We start from the raw sequence: 13,460 nt of genomic DNA, 5'->3' as shown, positions 1-13,460 counted from the left end.
CAAAGAAAACTTGAGACTAATTCCTTTTGTTACTTCCAGGGCTGAAATCCTATTTTTTAATTCCAGAAGGTGAAGCAGAGGGAGGAAGAGCTAGATGTCAAAGATGGTTTTAAATAATTTGAAAGTCTTTTCAATTCATCTCTGTCCCAGAGGCCTACAAAAGCCTTCAGAACAAGATCTGGCATCCAAAATGACTTGTCATCTGAAAAATCAGATTTAGCAAACGACATTTTCACTACTGTGAAAATAACAGTTCTGTGCTTTTGAGAACGAGCAACAATGCTACAGCGATACATCCAGCTCACTTTCAATTCACTACCTTGGAAGAGTTATGCAAAACTATTGTCTAAAGACATAAAAGAAAAAAAGTTTTTTTAGAACTAGGCCAGACACAAAGGCTTGGAAGGCTACGTACCCAACTCCAGCCTCATAATGGCTGAAGTACAAAGCAGGAGCAACCCCTTCCAGTATGCAAAAGTGAATTCACAACCCAGCCTTCCTTGGAGCCTCTTGAAAGGACTTTGTTTAATTTTGCAACATGGCAAAATTCAAATATTAGCTAGGAGGAGAACCTACACTGACAACTGTGTGCTCTTCGCTGTTAATTTTTGTCCAGTGCCAGCCTGGGAAAGCCTTCTCCACCCACATCAGGCTGCTGCCTTTGCCCTTCTAAGCATCTAAGGAAGATATGATGAGACAGACATAGGAGGCTGACAAGAAATGAACAAATGATAACTCTGCTGAAGAGTTTCTCATTTCCTAATTGTGATTTGTCTCTCATCCCCTATTTAATTATTATGCAAATGTCAGTTGACTCTGAGGGGAAACAACCTTAAACTACTCTCAAAGATTTGACTAGTTCCTGCAGGATTCACATACTCCTACAAATATGATGGCTACAAAACGTAAGGCAGCATCAAGCAAACAAAGGAAAGGTCTCCCAGCATCACCACAGCCAAGTCACAGACCTGTAACAATGTTCCTGATCGGTTTTACCAGGGCGTTGAAGGCAGAAACTTCAGGCTGCCTGTGTTCCCACATAGGCTGCCAAATAACAAGGCCACTCGCCAACCGAAATGTCAGGTCAGACTCCTAGAAAGACAAACAGAGGTTGTATCACACAAGCTCACACAAAGGAACGTTGTTCCCAGTCTAAGAGGATTGTCATTTCTCTGATTCACAGATCTGACAAGAAGTAAGTGATACCATACACAGTTCTGCAGTTAGTACATGCTAACCCAAGGGCCACTGACACTACTCAGCAGACATTAACACATTTCAAGTACAGCTATTACAAGTATCAGGGAAATCTCAATACAAAAATATACAAGAGGCTTTTTCCAAAGGAAATTTCCATACTAGTTAATGAATCTTGTTTTTTCCAGGACATTAAGCTGCAAAAGAAAAGGTCATTCCTGTGTCGGAAAGCATCCCTTCTGACCATATATACCCATTTCACGTTTAGTATTCAGTCTCAACCTCACGATTTACACTCTGAGACTTGAACTTCTGGCCCCAAAATAATAATACTAAATATTAAAACATTACTTAGAAATTGAGGAAACATGAAACCTAACAAATTACCATGAAATAGCACTGTACAAAAACATTATTATTATTAGCACTGGCAGTACCTGAGCTGTGTCAACACAGAGACACCGGTACTACTCACACTTGTGCCATCCTTGTTTTACACATGCAAGTAGCTGAAATCATGTAAATGATTTACGCAAGCAAATCTTAGCAGGATGAAGGTGCAGGGATGCACGCACTTGACCTAAGGGCAAATCTACATTAGGAGATGCTGATGTTGGTATGGTCCAGCTATGCCCATAAGGCAAACAAACATGGCAACGGCAGTTTTGGCAGCATAATTATAGCTGCGCCCCTGTCTACTGCTGACAGAGCTCCACATGCCTCAGCGGCTGAAATCGATGATGCAGATAGAGCTGAAGGAGTGGCAGTAGCTGACTGTGGCTATCCAGCCCTTCTAACCCCTAGTGCCATCTCATCACAACGACCTCACAAGCCTTGTTATACACTAAGCTTGGTTTTAATTACTATTTTAACCAAGAAGCACCTAGCAAGTCTTTGGAAGTGGTAGTAACATATGCTGCATTTTTGCTTTGCATTGCTAGCTTTTGGTGACACGGCAACACTTTTACCTATAGTTTTTAAGTTACTGGATTACATGCATCCCTCTCACCCTCCAAAAGCCTCTAAGAACACATTGCTAAATACACAAATCCTCTCAGAAGTTAGGAATTACATCATCTAGGTCTCCCTGGGCAAATACGTATCACCTTCCTGGAGCACCTGCATCACTTTGGTTGTCTGATGAGATAGTATTCTTCCCCCGAGACCTCCACCTCTGGGAAACACAGAGGAGACAGTGCTGACTTACTGAGCCAGTTACATGCCTCATTTACCTCACTTTTTTTGAGCTTTGCTTTGATGACAAACATGCATGTTTTCATGGGCTTTTCAATGTTCATCACTACAGTATCTCAGAGATTTTCAAGGTAAACCTGAGATGTTGTTACTAACCCTATTCTGTAAATGGGAAACTACATCCCAGAAAGATTAATATAAAAAAAATTGGAAACCTAATCTCTAATAGCCAGGGTCTATCTCCAGTTTCATTTCATTTATTCAAAGGACAGCTCACATTTATGTGTGTAGCACTGGGAAGAATTCAGCATTTGTTCCTGTCATGCCCCAGTAGTTTACAGAGAAAACGTGGAGCTAGTAAACAAGTATGAAAAATTTGTGTTAAATAAATTGAGCAATACTGCACAGGAACTCAGTAGCAGAAGTAGAGAAAGAATCTAGCCCTCCAGAACTGCTTTCACCTGCCTTAACCAAAAGATTATCCTTTATCTCCTGTACTTTCTTATCTTCTTCAACTGTTGCAGCATACTAGGCTGGATTAGAACAGATAACAGCCTCCATCACTGCATGACTTTATAGACCTTTTCCAAGCACCTACTCTCCAGAGCCAGTTTCTCTTCCAAGGCCTAGCTGGAAACATAAAGGCTAAACAGCCACCCTCCAGAAAGACTAAAGACAAGAGGCAGGAGTCAGAACATGCAGAAAATGTCTCCTCATCACACCACCCTGCAAAACTGATGCACTCAGCATAAACAGAGGCACCTTGGCGGACAGGAAGCCTGCAGCCTGCTTCCAACTTCATAAAAAAGGAATGCTCAATTGCCTTTGCCATGCTTATACCACTATCACACAATCCTGGTAATTAGCATCAAGACGATTAGCAATGGCAACAACAAATCCCAGTGGCAGCCCCATGGTGGAATCCCTGAAAAGCTCGAAAAGCCCTTCTGAGCAATGGCTGAGAATCAGTGGAGCAAGCCAAAGCTCGCAATCTTTTCTGCAGGTTCCAGGATTCCAAAGACTTCACAAGGGCCACAGATCTTTGACATTCCCGAGGGATGAAAATTGGCTCCCTTCAGATTTATGTCCCTTTGTGCCTGCCTGACGCTGTGGTGATTGTTCATGTCACTGGAAGTTTTTCTTCCTGATGGCAGTGGTATTCTGCCAGCTTGTTAAAATATTTCCAGTGGCCACCCAGCGTGCACTGTAGGCTGAATTAATTAACAATCACAAAGGCAGAATCATTCTTTTCCTGCTCAGAGGTGTCTCCACCCAGGTACCCCATCAGTGTTCCACTTACTTTAATCCTGTGGACAAGGGGAGCAAAAAGGAACACAAAGAGCTCCACTGTGGCCATGGAGTTCTGGAAGAACTTCCTTCTGTTATTCTCCTCATCATCATTCGTGGCACTGGGCCGGGGATGTCCTGGTGATCCCTGGTTTTCAGCGTGGTGGATAAAAGCGCTACTGCTCCCTCCCCAGCCAGAGCCTCTGTCTCCTCCAAATCGGTCATTGCTGCAGTCCTGAGGGGCCTCCAGCAGCATCCAGTGAAGAGTGTGAAGAAGCTTTGTTTCAGCCACTCCAAGCTTATCCTGATGTCCTGTATGGAAAAACGCATCACAGTATCTCACAGGGTTTCCATTAATGGTACTGTTGAGACTTTCAGCCACACAGGAAATGGGGCATTCAACGACCTGATAAGCATTTGAAAATTAAAATTATACCATTAAAAGCATCAGTGTTCTGTTTCATTATGTCTGAAACCTCCTAATTCACAAGTCTCCATCTACTTCACAGCATTTGCAGCTCAGTCCCTGAAATGTCAGTTGCAGGGCAACTGAACACATGGACATAGAGTGCTCCTAAAACATGTCAGCTTGACAGTCTTCTCTGATTCTATTGAATGGCAGTAAAAGACAAGTAGAGATCTGGACCTAGTCCTGTCCTTATTGTCTGATTGACTTACCTGCTGAGAATCAAACTCATTAGTCTGAATAAAAAGGAGTTAAAAAAAAAGAACTGAAGATATTAAAAGTACCTGCTGCAATTGGGCACTGCACTACGCCTTGAAAGAAACATGTATTCCTTCAAAAAAACTCATGCCTGCTGAGTGGTAAGGCTTTTGCTAAAACTAGTTCTATTATCCCTGGAAAATCACTAGCAAAATATTATTGAACTACTTTGACTCTTCAGCTCATCAGACCATTAACCTCACTGGGGAAGCTCTCACAGGTTACCCTGCTACAAATGAGGACAGATCAAGACAGACAATCCACAGAATGAACTAACTGGGATTCTAGGATTTGGAATATGTTGGCCCCCCTGAGCATCAGCCTGCCATATTTTGACTGATAATTTCAGCAATGGAAAAGTAAACTCACATGAGCACTAACCTAGCTTGTTTCGGTTGGAGAGCAATGTTGCTGTGCAGTGCAGCACGTGTGGGAGCGCAGCCTGGACAAGTTCCCAGCGAGAAATGCTCTGGATGGCTTCAGAGAGAGCTGGAGAAAGGCCATGCAGCTTGTTCTCTACTAAAACTCTTTCAAAAGACTACAAGTAAGAACAAAGAAAAAAAGACACATCTATTTCTGCACATACCTTCTAGTACATACAACGTTCTCTTTTAAAAACCTATAATCTGCAAGTTTTCATTATGTAACTCAAGCACACCTCAGAATATTGCTCCTGAAGGACATAGACTGCAGCTAAAGCTCACCAGGCATATGGACATACTTGACTAAGAAATGAATGGGCCACTCAATATATTTTCTGTAATAAAAAAAGAATTAAGGCAAGCATCATGCATATATTAGTAAGTGCCAACATCAAGCCAGGTTTACAGTTGTGCAGGGCATTAATATGGCATGCCAGTAATCCTGTTGGAGGTCACAGGAGCTAATGAAGCCTGTATTTGTGGAGCTGGGAGCTGGATATTCTCACACACACATGCTCTTTCAGTTTAGTGTAACATAAAGAGCAACCCATTAAAGGTGTATGGGCCTTAGGAAACGTTTTCACGCCCTGCCACAAAAAATCATCAGTGTACAAAATTTTTTGTCGAGCCAGGACGTAATGGTTTTGTGAACACTTAAAAGAGCTGATGGCTGCAGCAAGTTCATTATTTCCACCTCAAGCAACATAAAATAAGACTATCTTGCCTTTGAAATCCCTAAGGAAGCTCCTCATCGCTAGTTGCTCCAACCATTTTAATAAGTTCTTCCTCTGACCAGATACAAGATCTCATTAAAGGTCACAAAAGCAGTTCCATTCCTTCACTGAAGTTCCTAAAGCAATGGAATACACTACTGATAATGCATGTCCTTGCCATATACCAGCTTAGCCTCCTGGCTACCTATTTGTTCACAAGCTGTTTCACCAGTTTTATCAGGCTCTGGGCAAACAAGTAAGTGTTGACATCGATGACCTAAGGGATGCTTCAAATGCCCTCACTCCAGGTTCATAAAGCTTATCTTTCAGCACTAGTCATGATGATTCTTCCTGTAAAATTGGGAGAGTAATAAGAATAAACTTAATTACACAGAAGAAAAGCAAAAAGGCAGCAGTTGTAACCTATCTCTCCTGTAGCAACACAAATCAAACCTGAGGACATACAATAAACATCAGAGCTGCCAAAAACGTGTGTAGAAAGTCACATTGCACACCTACTAGAAACCACAGGTTCTACAGGTCAGAAAACTCAATAGCCTTTCTTTATGCAGTACTGGCTGAAATTGGAGGGGATTAGTTGTCATATATGGACAAAACCACTGGCTTCCTGGGGATTAGTCAAAAATAACGTGCCATGGATTAGGTGGTCAGCAATCTGGATTAGACAACATGTCTATCAAGGCAAGGGTGCCTCAAATCACCCTTGCAGTGATCTGCTGGGCGCCACATTGTCTACAAAGGGAAACGGTCTCCTGTCATTCATTCCTATCAGTTCAGGAACTGGGGGCACACGAAGGGATGGCCAATGCTTAGAAAGCCTTGGCAGGCGGGGGAGCGAAGTACACAAGGTCGGAGTATTCTGCTCCGTTTAGGAACTACAAAGTCACCAAACCACAGCAGCAGTCGAGAGTACGTTAGTATAAAGACAACAGAGGTCTTGAACTATACCGGATGAGGTTACCTAACAAAAAGCGGAAACAAAGCAGTAAAGAATCTCCAGAAGCAAGACAAGAGGTTCAGGGTTAATGCATGGTTACAAACAATACAAAGTCCAAAAGAGCCAGTGAAAAACACAAGATTTTATTTATTTTTGTCAAAAGGGCACAGGGTGCCACTCCTTATTTGTAGCTCCAGCTAATTCAGCTCACTAACCTGGTAGAAACTACATACCTACTGGAAGGCCAGCCAAGCACCAGTGACCTAGGCTTATCAAAAGAAATTATCTTCTCACCTCCAACAGAAAAGCCAAACCATAAGATCCCACTTCACTAGTGATGGCACTATTCAGTTTACAGAGCAACAGGAGGGGAAAAAAGAAAAATCACTGTGAGCAGAACACTATTCTGAAGCCTGATGGAAGACACCTTGTTGCTTTCTGGCTTTCTATTCGAGGTCTCATTCAGGTGTACTTCAATGGCATTGAGGAGAAAGTCCTCCACCAGCTGCCTTCTGGAACCTCTGGACCACATTCTGCATACTTCAGAAACTTAAGAGGAAGCCAAGGAGTCCGCAATGATGTCTTTAAATTAGGCTTGTATTCACCTCAACATTTTGGGTTTCTGAGCCACATGAAGCTTTTCCTACACTGTTAGCTACCAGATTCCTCTGTTCTTTCCTGGCCTGAGCAGGAAGCTAAATATATTTCCGTACCACAATGAGAGATTATCTTCCAAAACAGCATATGCGACCACAAGCATCTGAGACAGAAGTACTGTATGTTGCCAGAAAAATGCTAACGCAGAGGTTGCCCTATGGAAACCACTGAGTGTCCCTGTGTGCTACGGGCACTGGCTGGTACAAAATTGCCACTGTGCATCTACGGTCAGCACAGGACCCAGCTGGCATCAACCCCCACACTGATAACTGCCATAAGCAGCCCAACAAGAACATGCAGTTCTTTGGACAAGTGTTCCTGTGGGATTTGCCTGGAGTTCTCCACAGAGGTCCAGCTCACAGCAGCTTCTGCCTACACCAGCCGTTCCACATGGAAGCCCCTGGCTTGGCATTTGCTCCTGCAGAGCCTCCCTTTTGGTCTGCTGTGGCTCTGCTCTAACTTTCAGCACCTGATACACAGACTATACAGACATTAAGATGAAAGGCCTCATTTTCACCCCACATGGACCAAGCAACCACTGCTACAGCCAAGAGGAGTGATATGCTTTGGTGAGAAGGCTGAACGAGAACGTCTGAAGTCAGCTCCCTGTAAGTCGGTCAGAAAAGAGCCATTGTCACGCTACAGGTACGGGCTGCAGCCTCAGGGCTGCTGCTGGCCAAGAAAGCAGCTACCTACTTACAGCAGGCTTGCCTGTGCCTGCAGCACCCCACGTGCCAAAGGAGGACACAGAACATGTGCCAAGGTGGGAGTGAGGGAAGTTAGCGTTACACCTCGGCTGGAGAAAGGGCAGCCCCTTTCAGCAGGGCTCTGTGTGTGGCGTGTGCTCAGCTCCCTCAGGGCCACTTACACAAGCATTTTCCTTTTGGCCTGGTGATGCCATCTGTTTTCAGAGGGACTGGCGGTCAGTCTTGTCTGGCTGCCTTCCCACTGCTGCTGTTCCCCTTTTACCACCAGGAACTGAAATGACTGTCAGATATTATGTGACCAGGGTCAGCCTGCATGTCACTTCGCTGTTGGAACGGGAACAGGCAGCTGCCCCAAGAAGCCTAGCCAAGCAGTGCAGGACAGAGCAGATCCTGGCTGGGCTGTGCCGTGGTCTCCTACACAGCTCTGCTTGAGTCATGAACTTCCCCTGCTCTACACCCAGGGGAGCTGTACCTGCAGTGAGCTGCCTAAGGCAGCAAGGGCTCAGCCAGGCCCCTGATCCCCACTGCACAGCCAGGACCTTGGGAAGCTCAGCATCACGTCCCATCCTTTCAGGAGCGCCAGATGAGCTGCAGGTCTCCTCCAGGGAAAAAGCCCAAGAGGATCTCACTTGGGAAGAAAAAAACAAAGCAGTAAGATAGAAGAGCAGGGCCCAGTGCCTAGCCTAGTGCACCTGCAGCAGGACCCAGTGCCTAGCCTAGTGCACCTACAGTAGGACCCTGGCAGAGACAGAGAAACTATCAGTGCTTCTTGAACCAGGTGGCCTCTTTTTAAACTTGTTCCATATCTATCTTTTAATCATTCATAACAACCAAACATATTACTACATTTGCAAAAACAAGTTAAAAAAATAGAAAAAAGCTAAACTGAATCTGCAGGATCCTCCACAGGACATTTGGGATCTTCTATGCTCAATGTAATCCAAGGTAAAAGATTTTAACGCGTATGTCCTCGAGTCCCTTACACTCACCCCAAAAAAATGCATTTGTATGGCACTGACATACATCCCTGTGAGCTCATTTACAGCTTTGACTCACGCGCATTAGGAATGACATTGCATCAGGGCAGAACAACTTCAGAACAGGGAGCAGGAAGAACATTAAACCCATCCTGAGCCACCAGAGCATTTAGACAGTGTAAGACAATGCTGGGGGGCTATGTATTTATCTTCAGATTAAAGGCTATTATTCACAGACCAGTTGAAGTCAGTGTGACTGTTCAGGTAGGGAAAACAAGGCTACGAACGGGCCAGTTTTTCCTCAAATGTTAAAGTGTAAAGCAAAGCTCAAAGCAGCAACGCAATCTGCTCCTGCAGACGAGATGCTGTACTCACTGAATCTAGGCCTCCAGCACCTGCTTCCCCAACGCACAATATGCAGCAAGTTCCACTGCAGCAAGTTTAGAGCCAAGAATAATAATAGAACACTGCACAATGTTGTGTCGTATGCGTTGTCAGACAGCCTATAGACATGCCTAGAACAATTCTGGCTAAAGAATTTTAAAAGCACAGATCATATAACAGGTGCACAGTATTTTTAGGCACACTAGTCAATACAGCACTGTTAGATAGTCAGCGTGACGTTTCAGAAGACAAGTCAAATACCTGTCAAGTTCCAGAAACTGTCTCACGCGTGCACGCAGCACTCTGCTTCCCCGCCGGATAACGCACAAGGTGTCGATGTGGGCAGACATCCCTGTGCATCGGCAGGGATACGAAACTGATGAGCAAAAGAAGGTGGCAGGCGCAGCAGCTCAGGCTGTATCCCATCAACTGCTCAAAACTAAGCCCTACCTTTGAAAGCTTTCTACAATAATTTAATGATTATGTTAAGAATTGGAGAAGAATCCAGTTCTCACTCATGCAAGGGGTGGAAATGGATTGGATCTTCATGAAATGCATTTTTCCAGAGCTCTCTTTCCCTTGGCTGAAGCGTGTGATTTCTGTTGTCTTGCAGTTGGTTTGGTTGGTTGTTGGTTTTTTTGTTTGTTTGTGGTTTTTTGTTTGTGTTTTTCTCTATTTGTTTGGATTGTGGGTTTGTTTGTGGGGTTTTTTTTGTACACATTTAGTAAATTCTGATATGTGCTCATAGAAGAAAGGTGCTTCAGAATCAGCCTGGGGAACATAGAGGAAGCCTGATGCCAACAGCACAGCATGAAGCACAAGGAAGTCACAGCCAGCCATCTACATCATGGAGAACGCACAGAAAAGGAAGCTGTGTCCCTCTACCCAACAGTAACAGACATTAGCACCTCAGATTAGAGGTGCTTCAAGGCATGGCACCTGCGCACTGCTGAGGCTTCTGGTAAAGGACATAAGGCAACGAGCTCCATTTTCTAGCCTCTGAACAACCAGGAGCTGTCAATGGTGTAAACCAGCGATGATGCTTTTTGCTCCATGTGCCAGAATTCCAATACATTTTACCCATCAACACACTAAGCCAGTAGTCCTCTATCAGTATTTGGTATCTAGCAACAACCCTGAAAAATTTATGGATTTCTCAGAAGAAAATTAGTCAGCAGCAGCTAGTCCTTCTCCAGCTTAATGTCTTGTGAAAAGGAAGTCAGAAAATTGCTGCAGAGAGACCTAAGTACTTTAAACTATTAAGATACATGTCCAGACCAAGTTTTTCCAGTCTGTCAAGTTTGGCTGCAACTGCTTAGTGTGCTTTAAGTCATCCAAAGATCCACAACAGTTCAAGGAATTCTGAAATTCCCTAGGTATCCATCTTATTTGAACTTGCTGCATGCCTTCCCTTCCTCCACCCTTTAGACAGTAGATGGAGATTTCATTCAAAACACAGTTAGAAATGAGAGTTATTAGTATCTGCATAATAACCTCTCTTTAATTATGCTGCTAAGACATGTTCCCTCTGTTTTCCAGTAGAGGAGACATTTTCACCTTGCGCAATGGTAAAAGTATTGTTTAAAGCCTATTAGCAATGTTCAGATTGTCAATATTTTAAGTCTGACAAAACTCCAGTAATCGCAATCTGAAGTTATATCACTCATCTGAAAGCACATATGCACGACGAACCTTAAGTTTAGACACAGATTGTCATAACTCAGTTTGCCCATACCATTATTTACTTTATTTAATAACTAATTAGTTTAATTACTAATATTCAAATCAATATATTTTTGTCGTGTCTAAAGATGCACACGATATCCAAAGTCTCTAGATGGGAAAAGGTTTCAGATCCTTCGTGTGACAAAAGTACAAAATTAAGCTGAATGGACTAAATCCACTCCTGGTGTAAGACGTGAAACTTGCTGATCAGCCACCATAGTCAGATCAAGTTGCACGAAAAGTTAGTTACTAGTAAGAGTTGAAAAAGAGAAACCTGTACATACCACACAGGAAGCTTCATATTGTTTCCCCAGTTTAGGTCTTAAAAACGCGCTGAAGAAAGGGAGAAAAAGCGTTAGAGAGCCAGTACTTCAGGTGTGGATTTTGCTTAGTTATTTTAGCACTTTTCTCGTGTCAGAAGGCTGGCAAAAGGCTGAGAAACTTAATGTAAAGGAAGACATAAGGCCAAACAATGTTCAGATACCTGTTGAGGACATCTGACAAAACGCTGTAAAGTTTTCAAGACTGATATACCAACAGGTAGTTACTCCACCCTCAAGAAAAGTCCCGTTCCCCATGGACAAGATCTTCCGTCAGACAGTTTTCAGACATTTTATCTCAGTGAAAGATTTTCAATATATTGTGTTTAAAATGTGCTAAGTACTACTGAACTTTGCCTTGCCTCTATTTTAAGCCCGAGATCCATTTGCCAGTTTTGGATGAAGTGTTTTCCTCCACAACTGCTGATGTGGAAGGCTGATGATGAAATGCAGGCCTGAACCCTGTATGTAGAGAACATCTACCCTCTGCTGTCCTTCCCCTCTAGAACAGGATCAGAGTTAACTATTTAAAAAAATAAAATAAATCAGGTCACCTTATTACAGATTTTTTTTTGAAGGACACAGAAACTGTGGACTAAAATGATTTTGCAACTGAGGCCTTAAATCAGAGCCACAACCTTCAAATCTTCCAACCTCCTCCCACAGCCCCTGCAATGTTTTCAGTCGAGAATTCTGTTAAGACAGGAAACGGACAGGATTCGCGAGGAACATAAAGCCCCAGCCATACATTCAGCCTGCCCCTCACACATCATTACTCTCCAACCCAATGAAATAAGGTGAGGCTTTGACGTGTCTGTTTGCATGCTGACCTCTCTCTCAGAGCATAGATTACACTTCCAGAACGGCTGCAAATAGAGACACGAGCAAACCTGCAAGTCTGCTGCAGCACTGAGGGATGCTGCTGCTGGTACCAGAGCTTCAGGAGTCCTCTTAGAAGGGGAAGGGGTGGGGGGAACAGGAGAGGGAGGAGACGAAAGGTGCATAGAAAAGGAAACACACACACACGGGTGTTTTAAAGTCAAATCAAGAAGCTGCCTGGGACTGCCACTAGGTTCATCTGCCTGCAGTCCTTCCCCCATCCCCAATACACACAAATTGCTCTATACTGAGTGCAAACGAGCAGCTTGTTTCACGCTTTCATGCCGCAGCTGCAGTAACCGCTTCCTCCCTGCCACTGGGCAGCATCTGGCAGCAGCCCCCCCCACACCCCCCCGCCCTGTTGCAGCTGTATCCCAAGTACCCAGGGCTTGCTGCTCTCACCTGGTTTGCCTCCACAGGAAGGTCTGGATGGGGAGGGGGATGCCACGGCCGCTCTCCTGCTCCTGGCCCTCTGAGCTTTTCCTTTTCACCATGATGCTGATGACAGCTGCCGCTGTGAGCCCGTCTTGGCAGACCTACCAGCCGGGATCTCCCACGGCCGCCTCTTTGCTCTCCGTAACTCCTTACCCCCTTCCCTTCTTCCTCTGCAGCCCCCCCCCCCCACCCCTCCCCTCCCGCTCCGCCGGTGCAAAATGGCTGCAGAAGGCAGGGAGGGAAGGAGGGGAGCGAAGATGTCCGCGTCCCCCGGCTGCCTGCCTGCCTTCAGCACCTCCCTCTGTGGACAGCTCCCGCGCCGGGCGGGCGGGGACGGGGCGGGGGGGGCGGCCCCGCCCCGCGCCGCGCCCCCGCCGAGGGGCGCCGGGCCCGGAGCCGCGGGGCTGCCGCGGCCTCGCCCCCCCTGCGGCTCGGCGGGCACCGCGGGGAAACTTTCGCCGCGGCGGCGACCCGCAGCGAGAGGAGGCCGAGAGCCGGCGCGGCCGGGACGGCGTCTCCTTCCCCGCACCGCGCCGCCCGCCCGCGGCAGGGACAGGGCGAACGGGCGGCTCCTGCCCGTCGGATGGTCCGAGCAAGCCCCCCCCGACCGCAGAGGAGCGGAACTGGCTTTTGGAGGCGCTGGGGAGCTCGTCGTGGTGTGTAAGGCCAAGTTCGCCCGCTCGGGTCTACACGGCAGGAGCCCTCGGAGCTCCGGTGCCGCGCGGAGTGAGGCTGGACAACGGGGAGAGAGGGAAGGGAAGCGAGCAGTGACCCTCTCTGGCGGCGAAGGCTGGCGGCAGGAGCAGGGCAAGCTTGAGGCAGTTATTCCATGGGGTTTTCCTACACAGAAAGAGTTGAGACAAACAGAGGCGGAGGGCGGC

At 45.8% G+C, this 13,460-nt stretch overlaps 1 protein-coding gene across 4 annotated transcripts in view; it reads right to left on the bottom strand.

Annotated features, from left to right (window-relative positions):
• The window catches only part of UNC80 (unc-80 subunit of NALCN channel complex), a 127,165-nt gene extending 114,527 nt beyond the window's left edge, over positions 1–12,638 (bottom strand). For all 4 annotated transcript variants that reach the window (XM_086615558.1, XM_086615560.1, XM_086615559.1 and 1 more), the window contains exons 1-5: positions 12,547–12,638; positions 11,230–11,278; positions 4,784–4,940; positions 3,692–3,990; positions 969–1,092 (exon numbers count right to left, since the gene is read on the bottom strand). In XM_086615558.1, the coding sequence (XP_086471684.1) occupies positions 969–1,092; positions 3,692–3,990; positions 4,784–4,940; positions 11,230–11,278; positions 12,547–12,638 (721 nt within the window). The remainder of the gene's footprint in view (positions 1–968; positions 1,093–3,691; positions 3,991–4,783; positions 4,941–11,229; positions 11,279–12,546) is intronic.
• Between the last annotated feature and the right edge of the window lie 822 nt (positions 12,639–13,460).

Source organism: Tauraco erythrolophus, chromosome 8, assembly GCF_009769465.1.
Source record: "Tauraco erythrolophus isolate bTauEry1 chromosome 8, bTauEry1.pri, whole genome shotgun sequence".
NCBI lineage: Eukaryota > Metazoa > Chordata > Aves > Musophagiformes > Musophagidae > Tauraco > Tauraco erythrolophus.
This window is presented reverse-complemented; position numbering and strand designations above follow the sequence as displayed.